A 16,371-nucleotide genomic window follows, 5' to 3' on the forward strand; every position below is an offset into this window, starting at 1 on the left:
AGGCAGTGGTTGTTAATGGTGTGCGCCTGGGGAAACCCCTGTCTCTGAAGGCACAAGACTAGCCTGACCTTGAGGGCCCAGTGAATGAGTGCGGCACCGCCCCAGTGTCCGGGGCTTGCCGTGTTCCGTGCCACGCAAGTGCAGCTAACCCCAGGGACTTGCTCAGCAAAGCATGTTTCTAGCCCTGGCAAATGGTGTGCTCGCTCAGGCTTGCCTCAGTGCTGGCACGAGCTGTGCTGCTGCTGCCGCAGCTGAAAATGCTGCCTCTTCTCAGGGCAAGCAGTGGTGGAACCTCCAGGTACGGTGCCTGCTAAGGCCGAGTCAGAACTGATGTGGGGCAGGAGGCCCATGTGGTGGGGCAGAGGGCTAGATGCTCGCTGGCAGGAGCTGACGCGTCGAGCCTAGTGCCATGGGAGAATACAGACCAGACCTGGCCACCGCTTCACCTAGTCTGTGGATGCTGCCCAGCTCCCTGGAAAACTGGAGCTGTGACCCCACTTTGTTTTACTTCTGCAGAGTGCAGAAAGCCTCCCCCACCGGGGCTATTTTGGGAGGAAGACTAGGGGTAAAGAGCTGGACCCCAAAGGGCCCTGTCAGCCAGTGGAGAGGAGCGAGGCCAAGTGGGTGCGCTTCTGTGACTTCCAGGAGATCACGCACATTGCCCTCGAGGACTGCAAAGTCAGCATCAACCGCCAAGACAACAAGTGCCTGGTGAGAGTTCTCCCTGCATGACGGGGCTCTGGAGTGGGGACTGCCTCTCTCTGGCTGTGGGAGGGGCGTGGGGGCTAGTGGTTAGAGCAGGAAAAGCCTGGGGTTTGTTCCCAGCTCCACCTGTGGTGTGGGCTTGGCCAAGTCAATCCTGCGTACGTCTGTCACCTGGTAACTGGGGGGTGTTAAGCTTTAATCACTGAATATCTGTCCAGTGCTTTGAGAGCTGTGGCTCCAGGGTCAGCCCATTGGAGATGGGAGGGGGTTGGCATTAGAGGGCAGACTAAGGAACAGCTCCTGGCTCCAGCCATCTCTGGGATGGGGAGGTGCCGGGGAGGGGATCTAAGGGAGCTGTGGGTTGTGTGCAGAGGGAGCGAGGTCACTACCAGAATCTTGGGGCTTTCCCATAGTGCATCAGGATTCCACAGGTGTTGCTGTTAGTGCCGTGCCCGCGGCTGGGAGTTCCAACCCATGTGGTGAGCGCTCGGGGGCTGATCCTTGAACCACTGGCTGGCTCAGAAACCGGAGCTGGGACAGTGAAGCGGGGGGGAGGGCAAGGTCTAGGCAGCCTCTTGGCCAGCCAGTGATGACACCCTGTGGCTCTTTCCCCCCCAGGAGCTGGTTCTCCCATCATATGAAATGGCCCTGTCCCTGGTGTCGCTGGTGGACGGCTACTTCAGACTCACAGCCGACTCCAGCCACTACCTGTGCCACGAGGTAGCCCCGCCACGGCTGGTGATGAGCGTCCTGAACGGCATCCATGGGCCAATGCAGTAAGTGGTGCCTGCTGCCGAGTGGGAGACCTGGGGGCTCGGCACGGCCTGGGCCAGTCTGACACCTTTCCTACCTCCAGGGAGGAGTTTGTCTTCGCCAAGCTGAAGCGGGAGGAGCAGGATGGGCTGTACATCATCCGCTGGAGCATCCTCGACTTCAACAGGCTGATCCTGTCGGTGGTGAAGAGGGACCGAGGGCAGGTGAGGAGGCGTGGGGTGAGCAACGTGCGTCCGAGATGGAATCGAATGAGCGAAGGCCCCGTGCGCGTGACAGCTGCTGCGCTGGCTGTACGTTCTTACACTCTGCTCAGAGCTCCTGCCAGCAGCAGTGGTTTGCGCTTTCAGCCTCTGCAGAGGGAGGACTGTGTGAGCGGTGGAGTGTCTTGTTCTGGTAGGGTTTGCTGGGGTGGGAGGAGGCAGGTTAGAGCAGAGGTATGGCACTTGGAGTGGTGTCGGGGAGGCTTGGGAGGTCCTTGGTTCCCTGGAGAAGTTTGTTCCCCGGTCCCGGCCAAGCCCTGGAGAAAGCCCCATCTCCCACCCAAACTAGCTTGGCCTCGTTCCTGGGATGCTCTGCCAACTGCATGTCACAGACCTGGTTTTCTGCTCATGAGAGCCACTTGTCCTGAACGGTGTCTGGGCTGGGAGCCAGCTGGCGGCTCCAGGTGCAGCAGGGGTTTGGGAGTGGTATACTCCAGCTGGGTGGAGTATATGGACTCAGCACCGAAGATGGGCTCCAAGCGTTGGCGTGCCACGCAGCGGAGCTGCTCTGGCTGCTTTTTACTGCTCTCCCCGTGTTCGGAGGGGTTGGGCCAACCTGGGTCTGATCCGGGCAGCTCCAGACATGCCAAACATATGTGCAGCCACCTCTGGGGTCAAAAGTGGCAACTAACAGACACAGAACACAAGAGTGGGGCAAAGGGAGACTTAAAGGAAAGAGACTGGGGTGAGCCAGGGGATTTTCCCAGGACCGCATTGGAATCCAGCTCCTTTTGCCTGGCTGCTCAGGCAGAGCAGTGCATCTTGTCTGAAAGTCTCATTAATTCTAATCTCACTCAAGTACATGCATGTCTCAGCACGCAGCTGCCATGAACACAGGGCTGCTTGGGTCTGTGCCCTGCCACTGGCACATGCCTCTCCATAGAAACACTCCCTTTCCCTGGCACCTCCATGCCTTGCATGGCGGGTCCCTGGCACAACCCTCTACACAATCGCCCTGGGGAATGCAGGCCACGATGCCAGCAGATAGGGAACCTGGGGGCAGCAGGTGCCTGGAGGAGCCTTGTGAGGAAGGCTGCAGCTGGTACAGCATCTGGGCGTGCTGTGTAACCGGCCGGGAAGGTATGGGCTGCCCTGGCGTCTCACTTGCAGTGAGAGTGAGTGCTTTCTCCTGAGGCGACCTAGTTACTGCAGGAAATGCTGGAGCTGAGCAATAACTTCCTTCTCTGTCTTGGGCTGGCGTAGGGCAGTGGCAGCAGACAGGCTTAATCGAGAGGCAGAGACCTCGCCTGCCCACTGTCTGAAATGGCAGTGCTGCCTGGAACCCTGCTGCAGTCCCCTTGGCCAGAGCTCGGATGGAAGAGGTGCTGCCGGGCTGACTGCTTGGAGAGATGAGCTGGGGGGATTATGATGAAATCTAGGCAGCCAGTGGTGGTGAGACGCTGGTTAGCCAAGCGCAGGACCTGACCCCAGACCCTGCCTGTAGCACGGCGCTCTGAACCAGCGAGTGAATAGGGAGAAGCTGCAGGCCCCTGCCACCCACTGATGGTTTTTAATGGCATGGGTGAGTGACGGCAGGGTCTGCATGCTCAGGCGTGAGACTGTCAATGGGGCATGTGCACGCTGAGCAGGGGTTCTGGGAGCCATGGACTTTGGGTTACCCTGTCACAGCAGCGTCTTTCCCCCTCTCCCTGGGACGCAGGCCACCCCCAAGTACAGGCAGTTCCGGATCCAGAAGAGAGGCAGCTCCTTCATGCTGGAGGGCTGGGAGCGGGAGTTCTCCACCGTACGGGAGCTGATGGACATTCTCAAAGGCTGCACGCTCAAGTCGGGGGATGAGAGCTTCGCGGTGAGGAGGTGCTGCCCGCCGAAGCCGGGAGGTATGAACCCCCCCCGCTGGTTTGGGGAGTGAGATTCTCCCCAGGAGCCTCTGGCAGCAGCCGGGGCTCTGCCCCAGCCCAGAACTCCCACATGCAGAGAGCCAGAGCAGTCTCCTAAATGGTTTCATAGAAACATAAAATATCAGGGTTGGAAGGGACCTCAGGAGGTCATCCAGTCCAACCCCCTGCTCAAAGCAGGACCAGTCCCCAGACAGATTTTTGCCTCAGATGCCTAAACGGCCCCCTCAAGGATTGAACTCACAACCCTGGGTTTAGCAGGCCAATGCTCAAACCACTGAGCTATCCCTCCCCACCCCCAAGGTTTGTTTCAAGGCTGATGGGGTCTCTGACCTCCTCTTCCTATGGGCCTCTCCCCACAGAGATTTCAGACCTGATCATCGCCCGGAGGGTGAAGGACAGCACCAGGCAGATCCTGAACCTGACCCAGCTCAGCTTCCACCAGATCCGGAAAAATGAGATCACCCAGGTCAGCCTCCCTGACGAGGCTCCGGGGGGACCGGTCGGTGTCCTGGAGAAGAATCAATGCGCAAGGGAAGCTGAAAGCCGGTGCAGTGGAGGGAACTGGGGAGCAGGTGCTGGGCCTGGCTCAGCGACCCCATCAGGAGTGGGGGCTCAGCACCTTCAGCCCAGGGAATGTCTCCCTCTGGCCATGGTGGGGGGCAAGCGGGGTTCTCCCTGTGGTGCCGAGTAACCCCTTGCTGCTGTCTCCCCTGCAGAGAGCTCACCTTGGCCAGGGCACCCGTACCAACATCTACGAGGGCGTGCTGCATGTTTGCGGGGGTGCTGGCGGGGACGACGAGGCCGAGTACTTCTCCACCGAGCAGAACAACAACAGTCGGGAGATGCACGTGGTACTCAAGGTGCTGGACCCCAGCCACAGGGACATCGCCCTGGTGAGCTGGGCCCTGGGGCTGGTAGGTGGGCTGGAGGGAGTGCTGGGCCCAGCCTGCTGGCGACTCGGGATTGGAGCTCTGTGGTGTGAACGGGCTCCACACTCGGGACGCCACACGGACTGAGACTGGGACCCTGCCTGGGAGTCTCCTGATGGTGCCGTAGCCCAGGGGGTACTTGGGAGCCCAGGAGGAAGGGTGACTCTGAATCTGGGGAGACAGCCCTGGACCTGGATAGGAGCCTGGGGGAGGAGGGGTGAAATGGTCCCACTCCCAGCCCGTTGGCTGCTTCGGTTAGCTGGTCCGAGGTGGCTGGCTGTCCCAGGGATCGTGCTCCAGTGACTCCTCCGCTTCTCTCTGCAGGCGTTCTTTGAGACGGCCAGCCTCATGAGCCAGGTCTCGCACATCCACCTGGCCTTCGTGCACGGTGTCTGCGTGCGAGGCTCCGAGAGTGAGTAACCGCGCCCCAGTGCGTGGCCCTCCCCTGGATGGCAGCTGCAGCCGCCTCCCTCCGTCCCTCCCTAACAGCCTGTCTGGCCCTTTGCCCCTGCAGAGGGGCTCAGGGACCCTCTTGAGAGGGCAGGAGCCTCCTTCCCCATCCTGCCTGTGCAGGGGGTTTCATCTCGGCAACAGTTGATCAGACTGCGACTTGCCAGCATGTCTGTCCTGAGCGTCCTCAGCTGGGCCCCAGCCTGTGGCCCTGCCTTGCCCGCCAGTGCCAAAGAGCCAGGCTTGCAAGGACCGGCCTCTTCTGCCCTCTCAGATATCATGGTGGAGGAGTACATCGAGCACGGCCCCCTGGATGTCTTGCTGCGGAAGGAGAAAGGGCGGGTGACCGTCGGCTGGAAGATCACGGTCGCGAAGCAGCTGGCCAGTGCCCTGAGCTACTTGGTGAGAAGCTGTGTTTGGAACTGGGATGTGTCCTGGGTGGCGGGGCGTTCGTTTGAGGCCGCTCTGGAGAGCCATGGGCTTGTTCAGGCACCTTTTGTCTCTGCTCCAGCCCCCGGGGAGCACGGAGATGAGGAGCGACTCATCCGAGGTCGCCCAGCAGGATGCTGGCAGTGCTGGGATTTGAACCCAGGCCTCTCATCAAGGTAACACGTGAATCGTGCTCCCTGGTCAGAGTGAGGCCTGGTGGGGGCCTGGGAGAGCCGGGAGTGGAATGCTGCCTTCTCCCTTCCTTGCTAGGACCATTGCCAGCAGCTCAGGAGTGCTCTCACACCCACACTCGGCAGCTGCTTGGAAAGGCTGCGGGTGGCAGGACATAGCCCTGAGCAGAGCTGCACAAAGGCTAGTTGGGCCTCCTGCTCCTGTTCTCCCCCCACATCTGTTCCGCGGAGTGGGAAAGAGGCAGGAAGTGAGTGCCTGCATGTTGAGCTGTGATGGGACCCAGGAGTCTAGTGTCCTGCTTCTGCCTGCGGAACTATCGTTCCAGCCTGGTCTTCAGACCCTGCAGAGCACCTGGGAGTATCTTAAAGAGATGAGGCTCCTCACCTCACTTCATTTTTTTACAGGAGGACAAAAACCTGGTGCATGGCAACGTGTGTGCCAAGAACATCCTGCTGGCCAGGAAGGGGTTGGAGGATGGGTTGCTGCCTTTCGTGAAGCTCAGCGACCCTGGGGTCAGCTTCACGGTGCTCTCCCGAGAAGGTACCTTCTCCTCCCGCCTAGTTCTCAGTGCTCTCCCTCCAGATGCCCGGCTTGTCTGTGGCTGCAGCTGAGCGGGGCTGGGCCATGCTCCCTGCAGCTCCCATGTGGGAGCAGAAGTCCTAGAGTGCTGTCACCAGGCTCTGCAGTGGGGATTCCTGTGAATTATGCATCAACTGGGCTGAGCGCAGTCATCCCAGGTTTCATTCGGCGCACCAGCCAGGCTTGGCTCATGCTCCTGTCTGACCCTGAGCGGAGCCCTGTGAGTCGCCTGCTCCAGCAAGGATCTTGTAAGCAAACGAAAGGCGAGGCCTTTTTCCAGCACCGTCCCGCCCAGCGGGTCCTCGAGCACTTGCCAAACAACTCAAGGAGTCACTGCAGCCACCCAGGATGTGCAGCCACCTCTGGGGTCTGCTGTTGCAGCTGTTGGAACAGCGCCCAGCAATGTGACACACCAATTGAGGACAGGAAGTGGAGGGATAGTTTTTGGCAGAAACAGTCAGGAGAATTGGATGCAGCATGTGATCATCCATACTAGAGTTTGGCCAGGACTCGGGAGCCAAAAGAGCTGTGGGATGGATTGTGACCAGAATGTTGCATCTCCACCATCCCCTGAGCACCATGTGGAGTCCTGAGATCCGGGCCCATTCCAAGGGCCGAACCTCACTCCCTGAAGCACAGGCCCCCTAGCCACACTGGGGTCAGCAATGACTCTCGGGGGAGAGCGCCTCCTACTGAGCCACCTATTCCATTTCCTGTAGCACTGCCTCCGAGGGGAGCACGCCCTCTGCTGAGCCCTGGTGTGCTGCCTGCAGCCCAGCTCTCCTTTGGGAGAAGTGACCGGATCGGAGCACCGAGAGGTGTGGGTTAAATGCCCCTGGTGACTCCGGCCACCAGGCGCTGCTCATGAGACTCCTGTTTGGTCGGTTTGCTTTGTCCTCTCCTAGACGGGAGCCCGGCCCCTTCAGCTCCCCCAAGCAGGACTGGGGACTCTGGAGCTCTTCCTGCCAGAGCTGCACATGTGACTCCTGATGTCAGCACACAGCAGGGGTCGGTTGCCCTTGCAGAGCCGAGCTGGGTCACCGTGACCGGGCCCGACTCCTTTGGCGTCTGCCCCATTCCTGAGGTCCTGCTACAAGGGGCTTTCCCTAAACCCGAGTTCTTAGTGGTGTGTGCGGTCGCTCAAGCAGTGTCTCTGCAGCAGCCCTGAACTCCTCTTTCCTCTTCCCCAAGAGCGAGTGGACCGGATCCCCTGGATCGCCCCCGAGTGTGTCCAGGATGTCGGCAGCCTCAGCACCGCAGCCGACAAATGGAGCTTTGGCACCACCCTGCTGGAGATCTGCTTTGATGCGGACGTCCCGCTGAAGGAGCGCACCCCCTCTGAGGTAATGCCTGCCCCTGGGTGCCTGTACCCCCCGCAGCCTGGTACACACCTGTCCCATAACCTCAGCTGTGCCTGTGAGCTGCCCTCCGGCTAGTGAGAATGAGAGCTGTAGCGGCTGGATATGCTGTTTTTCCCTCGGACTCTAGCATCTCTTCCGAGGCCGGTGTGGCAGAGGGAATGGGATGTGCTGAGTGGGTGAATCTCGGGGGCTCTAAACCCCACTGGGAAGAGGCTGCTCCATTCTGTGGCAGTCCAGAGGTGCTCTGGGTGGCAGGGGGCTGCAGAGGAAACAGTCACTGAGGCAGGGGAGAGTGCTGAGTTTCTTGAGAGACAGCAGGAGTGGGGGTGTGTGGCTCTGAATGGCTCGCCGCAGCTGGGGTGTGGCTTGCTCCTTTCCCTGCAGAAAGAGCGCTTCTATGAGAAGAAGCACCGCCTGCCCGAGCCGTCCTGCAAGGAGCTGGCCGCCCTGATCAGCCAGTGCCTGACCTACGCCCCCAGTGAGCGGCCCTCTTTCCGGACCATCCTGCGGGACCTCACCCAGCTGCAGCCGCACAGTAAGCCCTCCGGCCCCCCGCCAGCTGGCAGAGCACACACAGGGGCTGGAAACAGACTAAGGGAGACTTCTTGACTCCCGGGCAGCTCCTCCGCTCTGTGTCAGGCCAGGCAGGGAGGGTGAGGGGCCCCCAGCTCAGCTGGCATCTGCCCTGCATCGATACACAACTCTCCCTCCTGGCAGTCAGTAGAAGGGACGACCCAGGCAAAACAAACCTGCCACCCCTGGAGCCCAACCAGGCACGTGTGGTTACCCTAGGCTTGGCCCACGCCTGGCGCCCCACATCCTTCTGGCCACGGCGGAGCTCCCTTTGCTGCTCCTCGGCTGGCCATCACTGAGCGAAGTGTTGCACTGGCGCGTGGCTCGTGCCAGTCCTGTCAGCCACATTGCTCTTCTCCTTGCGTTGCAGACCTCGTCGATGTCACTTCCATGAGCCCTGACTTTCCCGTGTCGGACCCCACGGTCTTTCAGAAACGCTACCTGAAGAAGATCCGAGAACTGGGGGAGGTAAGTTGCATCCATAGCAACCCTCGCTCTGGTTCAATGGCACCATGTCAATGCACCTCCAGAGGGCGGTAGAAGTGGCTGCGTTTCCCAAGAGCCCGGACAGCCCCGTCCCTTTAGGAAGGATAGACTCTGTCAGGGTAGGTGAGCAAAGCTGCTGGCTGAGGCCCTGCATTAGGAGGACACTTCCCTGCAGCAGGTGAGGGCACGACTGCTGACTGTGAGGTTTCTTGCACCACTGTTGGAGAGTGTGCTCTTAGGTAGATGAGTCTCTCGTCTGCTCCAGCCTGGGTCGGCCTGTGCTGCCCTGCCCCTGGGAGGCTGGGATACCCTGGCTGTTACTGTTCATTTCCAGCACTCTTTGGGCACTGCCCCCGACCTGCCACTAAGCAGCTTTGATCTCGGGCCGGATCCCAGGCTGGCAGAGGATGTTTCCACTGGAGACCTTTGTCTGAGAAGCTTTTCTCCCCCAGCTAGTGCGTCCCACAGGGGCCTCTCCCCACATGAGACAACTCGAGCCCTGCTCCGTGGTGGATCTCAAAGCCCCATTTCTGTCTCCCAGGGTCACTTCGGCAAAGTGAGCCTGTACTGCTATGACCCCACCAACGACGGCACCGGGGAGATGGTGGCTGTGAAGTCACTGAAGTCTGGCTGCAGCCAGCAGCTCCTCACCAGCTGGAAGAGGGAGATCGAGATCCTCAAGACGCTCTACCACGAAAACATTGTCAAGTACAAGGGCTGCTGCAGTGAGCAAGGTACAGCCCAGCCGCCGCTGGGGAGCGGGGCTCCTGGGGGAGGATCGCGGCAGAGCGTTTCTCCCTTAGTCCCATGTGTCCTGCGTCGTACGCAGCTCCCTCCAAGCCGGTTAGTGTGCTAACAGCCCAAGGCACGTGCTCAACAGACACCCCCCCCTCCTGTAGGCTGAGCGTGCTGTGGGGCTCCCCTGCTTCCCCCAAGGTGGGGTTAACTATGCATGTCCCCCCAAGGCTGCTGCTTGGTGCCGGAGGGGTTAAGCCTTGATTGCAAATCCCCAGGCCAGAGCAGAATTGTTGCACCTCTCAGTCAGCTGGCAGAAGGGAGGCCTAGGCACTCCCTGCAAAGGCTGGCCAGCTGCCCAGGGTTGCTCTCCAGGAACGTGGAACGTAAAGCGCGAAGCTGCAGTATCGCAGGAGGGGGCTTAGCCTCTGGTAGGACCGTGATGGAGATTCAGGCCGTGGCTGCATTCCCCTTGGCTGCGTCTCTCTGCTCTGCTGCCTACCGCAGCCCGTCCTGGTGAGTGCATCACTTACATCCGGCTCCTCTTCCAGGGGAGAAGATTGTGCAGCTCATCATGGAGTACGTGCCCCTGGGCAGCCTGCGGGATTACCTGCCCAAGCACAACGTCAGCCTGGCCCACATCCTCCTCTTTGCCCAGCAAATCTGCGAGGTAACGACAGGGCCCAAGCCAGGCAGCGTGTGGGGGGCCTGTGCTGATGCTGTCACTGCCTGGGGGAGAAGGGGCTACACAGTGTGTCTGTGCCACTCCAGAGCTGGGGTGGAGGGCTGGGGAAACAGATTGCGCAGTGTGCAATGGCCAGGGGAAGGAGTGGGGTCTAGTGGCTAGAGCAGGGGGAATCTGGGCGCTGGGACTCCTGGGTCCTATCCCCAGTTGTCACTCTTCATGTGACCTTGGGCCAGTCCCCGTCTCTCTGGATGCTTCATGCTCCTGGCTGCAGAAGGAGGATAATCGGGTGTTTGCTTTCCACAGGGCATGGCTTACCTGCACTCCCTGCACTACATCCACAGGGACCTGGCTGCTAGGAACGTGCTGCTGGAGAACGAGAATGTGGTGAAGATCGGGGATTTCGGACTGGCGAAAGCCATCCCCGAAGGGCACGAATATTACCGCGTCTGCGAGGACGGAGACAGCCCTGTCTTCTGGTAAGCCCCAAGAGAGCCCTCCCAGGGGTCCCCATGTTTTTCCTCTAAGGGCAACGCCAGTAGCTTGCTAGCTATCCCAGTGCCCTGGTGAATCTGCATTGTGCGGAGCTGACTAGCCAGCTTCCTCTTGTTAATAGAGAGGGTTGGCCTGATTAAAATACAGGTCCCAGTACGGCTCCAGTTGGAGCATTGCATACTGGGACCTGTAGTCTTTGTGAGCCACACAGGTGAGTGGCCTTGGGCCATGTGCGAGCTGTGATGGAAAAGCAAATTCAGTTACAGCTGGAGGCTGTGTGCATTGAGGGTCAGTCTGCAGTGCAGCCACGGCGAGGAGGATGACTGGGTAACCAGCATTTGTGCCGCCGCCTCCCTCGGCGACTGCCAGAGCAAGTCTGCCCAGAGACTGCGTCTGAATGTGACGGCTCCCTTCTGTACGTTCTCTGCCATGCCGGAGATGTGGCTGGGAGGCCCTGAGGAATGGGATCCTGTCGTCCGTGCAGGGTCTGGCCTGGGACTCTCCAGGATGCTGTGCAGGGCCGTGGCACAGAATCTCTGTTGTGAGCCCGTCGGAGCTCAAGTGCTGTTTTTGGAGGGATTCTGGCCATGCTCTGGCTGTGGATCCCTTGTGCTGATGCCCTGTGGCTGCAGCTATAGCTTGATGGTGCCCGTCTCCCCTGCCCCGCCCCGCAGGTACGCTATGGAGTGCCTGAAGGAGTGCAAGTTCTATTACGCCTCCGACGTCTGGTCCTTCGGCGTCACTCTCTACGAGCTCCTGACACACTGTGACTCCAGCCAGAGCCCCCCCGTGGTGAGTGGAGAGGGACTGACAGGGGCTTTCCTGCTCCTGGGGTTCGAGTTTGCTGAACAAGTAACAAGCAGGACTCTCCTCCACTAACCAGCTTTGGTCTCCCTCCCTCTTAGAAATTCATCGAGATGATTGGCGCGACTCAGGGTCAGATGACAGTGCTGAGGCTGATCGAGCTGCTGGACAGGGGGAAGAGGCTCCCGAGCCCGAAGGACTGTCCTTGTGAGGTGAGGCTGTCGCCGAGTGGTGCCTGTTAATAACTTCATGCGGTGCTACAACCCATTCCGTCCCAGTGGGACCCCAAGTGCTCCACAGACTATACAGGGATCACTCCTTCCACCCCCGGAGTGTAGCCATCACTCCTGTGGAACGTGATGGCTGCTTCCTGCTGCTCAGCAGCCTAGGACAGGAAGTGAAGAATCCAGTGATGCGGCAGGGTGACACAGGGAAGCAGAATTGACTCCACGACACCAGGGATAGCACCACAGCTGTATAGGTGCTGGGCTCGGGCAGGCCCTTGAAGAGCAGAAATACACAGGTCGCGGACTGACATAGCGAGGCAGTCTCTCTGCATTCCAATGAGGGCTTTTCCTCCAGAGGGCCTGGCTAAAGATTAATTGCCTTCACTCTGGTTAGGAATGGAAGCAGGAGGTTGGCCTTGCTGCTAAAAGATTGCAGGGTGAAATCTGGCCCCTGCTGAAGTCAGTGAGAGCTCTCCCTGGGATTCCACTGGACTGGGCAACCTTGAAGTCTCTCCAACCAGCTGCTCTGCCCTGAGTAGGGGCTGTATCCTCCAATGCCCATGGCTGTAGGCAGAGAGAACTCTCAGCTAGCGGAATAAGGGAGCAGTGGTGGCTTTTGTTACTTCGGGTTGGTTTTGATAGGCTTCGGAGCAGGGGAGGGTACATGTCAGGCAGAGGGCTGTTCCACTGCTGCCTGCTAACGCGCCTGTTCCCAACTGCCTTCCCACTCAGGTTGGGGGTGGCTGCTTTGAGTGGTGGGTTTGATTTCTGCTCAGCCTGCCTTTCAGCTGTTCTTTCCTTCCTCAGATCTACTGCTTAATGAAAAACTGCTGGGAATCCGAAGCTTCCTTCCGTCCAGCGTTTAAGAACCTCGTCCCCATCCTGAAGAACTTCCATGAGAAATACAAGGCTCAGGCCCCCTCGGTCTTCAGCGTGTGTTGAGCAGGATGCTTGGGAACTTGCTCGGGGAAGGACCACGGTTGCCTTCAGCTGGAAACCCTCTGGTGGAGAGGCCACTTTGAAGTGCTGGAGAGGGTTGGGACTTCACCACTTGCTGCCTCGGTGCTGCTGCTGCACGGAACTGTCCTACTCGATCCACTTTTCCACCGTGTGCCTTGGAGTCCAGGGAGCCCTCCATGTAAGGAGAGAGGGCTGGCGAAGCTTCTGTTGCCACTTCTGCTTTGGCCTGGATTCGTAAGGCTCTCCAGTCAGGGGGATTTTAATCCCGGAAAGTGGTTTTCCCTCTAGGCAATGCAGCCAGAGGAAGCTGTGGGGCTGTCTAGCAACCAGGCACATCTCATCAAACCTCTTGGCTTGTGTCAGCGCTGTGCAGCCAGAGCGCTGTGCGTGTTGAAAGAGGCGGACGTGTGAAGAAGCCTCCTTGGAGCCTAACATGCCGCATCCCAGGCTGCTGTCAGGAACTCCTAACACCTTTGCAGGGAGCTGTGGGGCAGAGGCTGGAGCTTGAGGGATGGGTACTTCTGTGGGTATAGGCCTGAATTTAGCCCTGTAACGCTGCATCTGGGGCAAGGGGAAGCAGGGGGTGCATGGGTAAGGCAGCTGCCGAGTGAGGGCTCAAAGCATTATTAAAAAGGATACACTGGGCCTGCGCCTGCTTCCTCCTCCAGCCAGACAGGGGCTCCCAGCCTGCCCTGCTCTATGGTGCTTTTGCAGCTGGGGGAACGGGCCTCTCTTGGGCGTGTCCCCCACCTGTTCTTCACTGATGCTTTGGTCTTTGAGCTGGGGAAGCTCTGGCCCATCCTCCAGCTTCTTGGGATCTTGCCTGGTTTGTACCATAAAGCACCACAGTGCCTGCTTCTACTGGCAACTCCCAAGCACCAGCAGAGGTGCTCTACCCCCAGGACAGCAGCTGGCTTCCTCTGTAACCCCCTGTGCAGCTGCCTATGCTCCCATCGCTCCTTGAGCAGAGGGACGTTCCCCCTTGAAAGGCCCCTGCGGGCTGGGGACAGGTGCAGGCTGACTGAGGGGGCTGCCCTCTCCACATTGCCTGCTGGGCCTGGCTTTCTCCAGCACAGACCCTGCTCGCTCCCCAGCGGCTGACCAGGGCCTCTGCTGGTCCTGCAGTCAGAGGCCTTTTCTTTGCTCTGGGGCAGCCCTTCGATGCACTCCTGCAGCCTTGGTTGCTGCCCAGGGGGCAACAAGGGGAGCTCCTGTGCCCCACTGGAAGGGCTGTTTGGGGCCCAGAGGGAGCATGTGTTGGCTACTGGCCCCATTCACGGGAAACCTCCCTGAACAGGCTGCAGCTGCCCCAGCCTGTCCGTCCATGTCTCTCGAATACCTTGGTGAGACACGTCGTCCTGTGCCCCCCATGGCTGTCTGCTCCAAGGGGATGTACCGAGGCTGTTCCCTCAGCTGCCGCTATCCACGTGCCAGACAAAGGTTTTTCTCGCCTCTCCTCTCCCGCAGCCAAGCACTGTAAATTAGATCATGTGGTTGGGGGTGGGGGCTGGAGCCTGCTGGCCTTAAACCAAATCCGGATCACAAGAGAAGAACTGCCTTTATCTGCTCATCAAATCATAGCCCCACCCTGTCTTCTGGCCACCTAATGCCAGTGTTTCCAGACTAGTCCTGAAAAAGCCAGTTAGCCCTTAGCCCTGGTTGTGGGGCCACGTCTAGAGAAGCAGGGCAAACAACATCCAGTCGAATGCCCTCTTCCTCAGCAACAGGGACTGCTGCTGTCGTGCGTGTGCTCGTCTTGAGGTCTTAGATTCATTCTCCACGCGTTGCAGAGACGGCTGCATTGCCACCTCCGGTTATGTTACACAACCCGGTGGAGGGACAGCTCAGGCCCTGAATGAACAAGGCCTTGGATCCGTGCGCTGCCAACATCCACTCAGCCAGCCTGCCTGCAGCCTTTCGTGTTAGTTGCTCACTGTCTCAGCTAAATGCCTGGAATGTATTTTGCGAAGGGAATGGGTGTGGGCTGTACCCAGCCCAGCGGACTCTGCAGAACATTTGGGGTCTGGTTCTCTCTTCCCACCAGGAATGATCACCCGTTTTGAGCAAGTGAACATTTGTGGCACTTTATTACTAATGAAACGTTAGCAGTTGGGTGTCTTAGTTGTTCGTTCTTTCAGATGTGATTCTTGGAGTCCCCTAGCCCTCAATCTCTTGTAGCCACAGGCTAGAGAGCAGGTGCTATTGCCTGGTGCCTAGCCCCAGAGCCGAACTGATTTCAGTAAGGTCAAGGAGCCAAAGTCAATATGTTGCCTGCACCAATGGAAATAAAGTCACTCAAGCGCCAATCCCGCTGACCCTGAGGTGTTCGCAGTCCAGGAAGGACTCTGGCATTGGAGCAGCCAGAGCTGCTCCCACTTCCTGCCCTGCCAGCTGGGCTGCAGCTGGGAGGGACACCCACAGCTCCAAGGGTGCATGGCTGTACGTCAGAGCTGCTCCCATGGTCTCGCATAGTAATGGAGCCAATGCTTCAGTTTAAAAATCACAGGACCCCGGCCAGGGAATGCACTTCCAATTCCTAATCAAAGACGTGTTTTCTTAACACAGCGAGGGCTACGGATTGGACACCCCTGGCCAGCTACTGCATTGAACAGCTGTGGTCCCCTGACCTCTCTTCTAGGAGGCTGCTACATGAGGAAATCTTCCTTCAGTATTTGTAACTTACCCCTAGTCTTGCCTTTGTATCTTTCCACTGTATTTCCACATACACAGCTCTTCCCCTGACCAGTCTCCAGAGGCTTTTTTCACTACTGGCCTGGACAACTGGTGAGGAATCTTCTAATGTGAGCAATGTGTTGGTTTGGCTCCAAGGAAACACAAGGCTTGGTGAGTGAGAGAGAGAGAGAGAGAGAGAGTGTGTGTGTGTGTGTATATAAACGTGCAATGTTTTTGTAAAGGAAGGAGGATCATTTTGTCTGAGTTAGCAAGGGGCACTCTTTCTAGAGGGAGGCCTTGGATTGATTGATCCTAAAATCACGCTGTTAAACTGTATAATAGTTGATTTCCCTGCCCTGTATTTATTGTCGTCTGCTCTGTAAATGTCACTGAAATAACCTCTGCAGTGAGCCACGTGCCTGAAGTGTGGAGCAATGCTGCTGGTCTCGTGGGGCCATCCTGCACCATGGTCTGCGTGTCGACCTTTACCCAAAAAGGACTTCAGCAATGTGCCTTGCGTCTTGCCGTTGTGCTGGAGCTGTGACTCCCTCTCTCCCCGGGGAAGCATGGGTGATTGAACAAGCTGCAGCTTCCTTGCTTCTAGCCAAAGCGCCTGTGTGTACAGAGACTTTTTTGCTATTGGACAGCGGGAGATGATTATCTAATGTGAATGTCACTGGTCTCAGTGCTAATCTACTACTGGCTAGTATAACCTGTAGCTGGTAACATCCCTGAACCTTTCTTCAAATAAATTCCTCTGTAAAGTACTGTCGTCTTTTTTTTTTTTTTAATGCTGCTGTTCTGCATGGGCAGGCTCTTGACGGAGTTGCAAGTGTTAAGTAATTCCTAACCATGGATCCAGGTCCCTTTGTGCGACGTGCGGCACATGAACAAAATGAAAGGACAGTCTTTTTAGTGTGGGATTTGACTGATACAAATCTAGGGCTGCTGCTGCACTGCATCCCCTCCTAGCACAGCCTGTTATCAGCTGCAGCAGCTGATTTAAGTGATAGGTTACGTACCCTAGTTAGTGGTTCTACAATTTCATGCATGTTCCTTTAGAATTAGTGGATGAATACACTCTGGTCCTGCTGACTTATTACTGTTTATCAGTTTGTTCTAACACCACCTCAACCTGGGCTAGTTCCTCAGATGTGGTGCGGGAGCAGAAAGGGGTGGGGGGGCTGGCTCTGGT

At 58.3% G+C, this 16,371-nt stretch overlaps 1 protein-coding gene across 4 annotated transcripts in view; it reads left to right on the plus strand.

The window, feature by feature from the left end:
* TYK2 (tyrosine kinase 2) overlaps positions 1 to 15,943 on the plus strand; it is a 32,443-nt gene extending 16,500 nt beyond the window's left edge. For 2 of the 4 annotated variants that reach the window (XR_012654920.1, XR_012654919.1), the window contains 19 exons: positions 517 to 711; positions 1,324 to 1,481; positions 1,562 to 1,682; positions 3,400 to 3,577; positions 3,958 to 4,064; positions 4,315 to 4,491; positions 4,852 to 4,939; positions 5,252 to 5,379; positions 6,003 to 6,138; positions 7,369 to 7,520; positions 7,923 to 8,073; positions 8,482 to 8,579; positions 9,139 to 9,331; positions 9,884 to 10,002; positions 10,324 to 10,496; positions 11,187 to 11,304; positions 11,418 to 11,528; positions 12,351 to 12,796; positions 13,629 to 15,943. Coding sequence is in view for 2 of the 4 variants with exons in the window: in XM_075061270.1 (XP_074917371.1) it covers positions 517 to 711; positions 1,324 to 1,481; positions 1,562 to 1,682; positions 3,400 to 3,577; positions 3,958 to 4,064; positions 4,315 to 4,491; positions 4,852 to 4,939; positions 5,252 to 5,379; positions 6,003 to 6,138; positions 7,369 to 7,520; positions 7,923 to 8,073; positions 8,482 to 8,579; positions 9,139 to 9,331; positions 9,884 to 10,002; positions 10,324 to 10,496; positions 11,187 to 11,304; positions 11,418 to 11,528; positions 12,351 to 12,485 (2,538 nt within the window). In the remaining 2 variants the exon portion in view is untranslated. Of the gene's footprint in view, positions 1 to 516; positions 712 to 1,323; positions 1,482 to 1,561; positions 1,683 to 3,399; positions 3,578 to 3,957; positions 4,065 to 4,314; positions 4,492 to 4,851; positions 4,940 to 5,251; positions 5,380 to 6,002; positions 6,139 to 7,368; positions 7,521 to 7,922; positions 8,074 to 8,481; positions 8,580 to 9,138; positions 9,332 to 9,883; positions 10,003 to 10,323; positions 10,497 to 11,186; positions 11,305 to 11,417; positions 11,529 to 12,350 lie in introns of all 4 variants that reach the window. The other 2 variants (XM_075061270.1, XM_032792386.2) reach the window with 1 other exon arrangement.
* Positions 15,944 to 16,371: the final 428 nt, after the last annotated feature.

This window comes from Chelonoidis abingdonii, chromosome 26 (assembly GCF_003597395.2).
Source record: "Chelonoidis abingdonii isolate Lonesome George chromosome 26, CheloAbing_2.0, whole genome shotgun sequence".
Taxonomy (NCBI): Eukaryota; Metazoa; Chordata; order Testudines; family Testudinidae; genus Chelonoidis; species Chelonoidis abingdonii.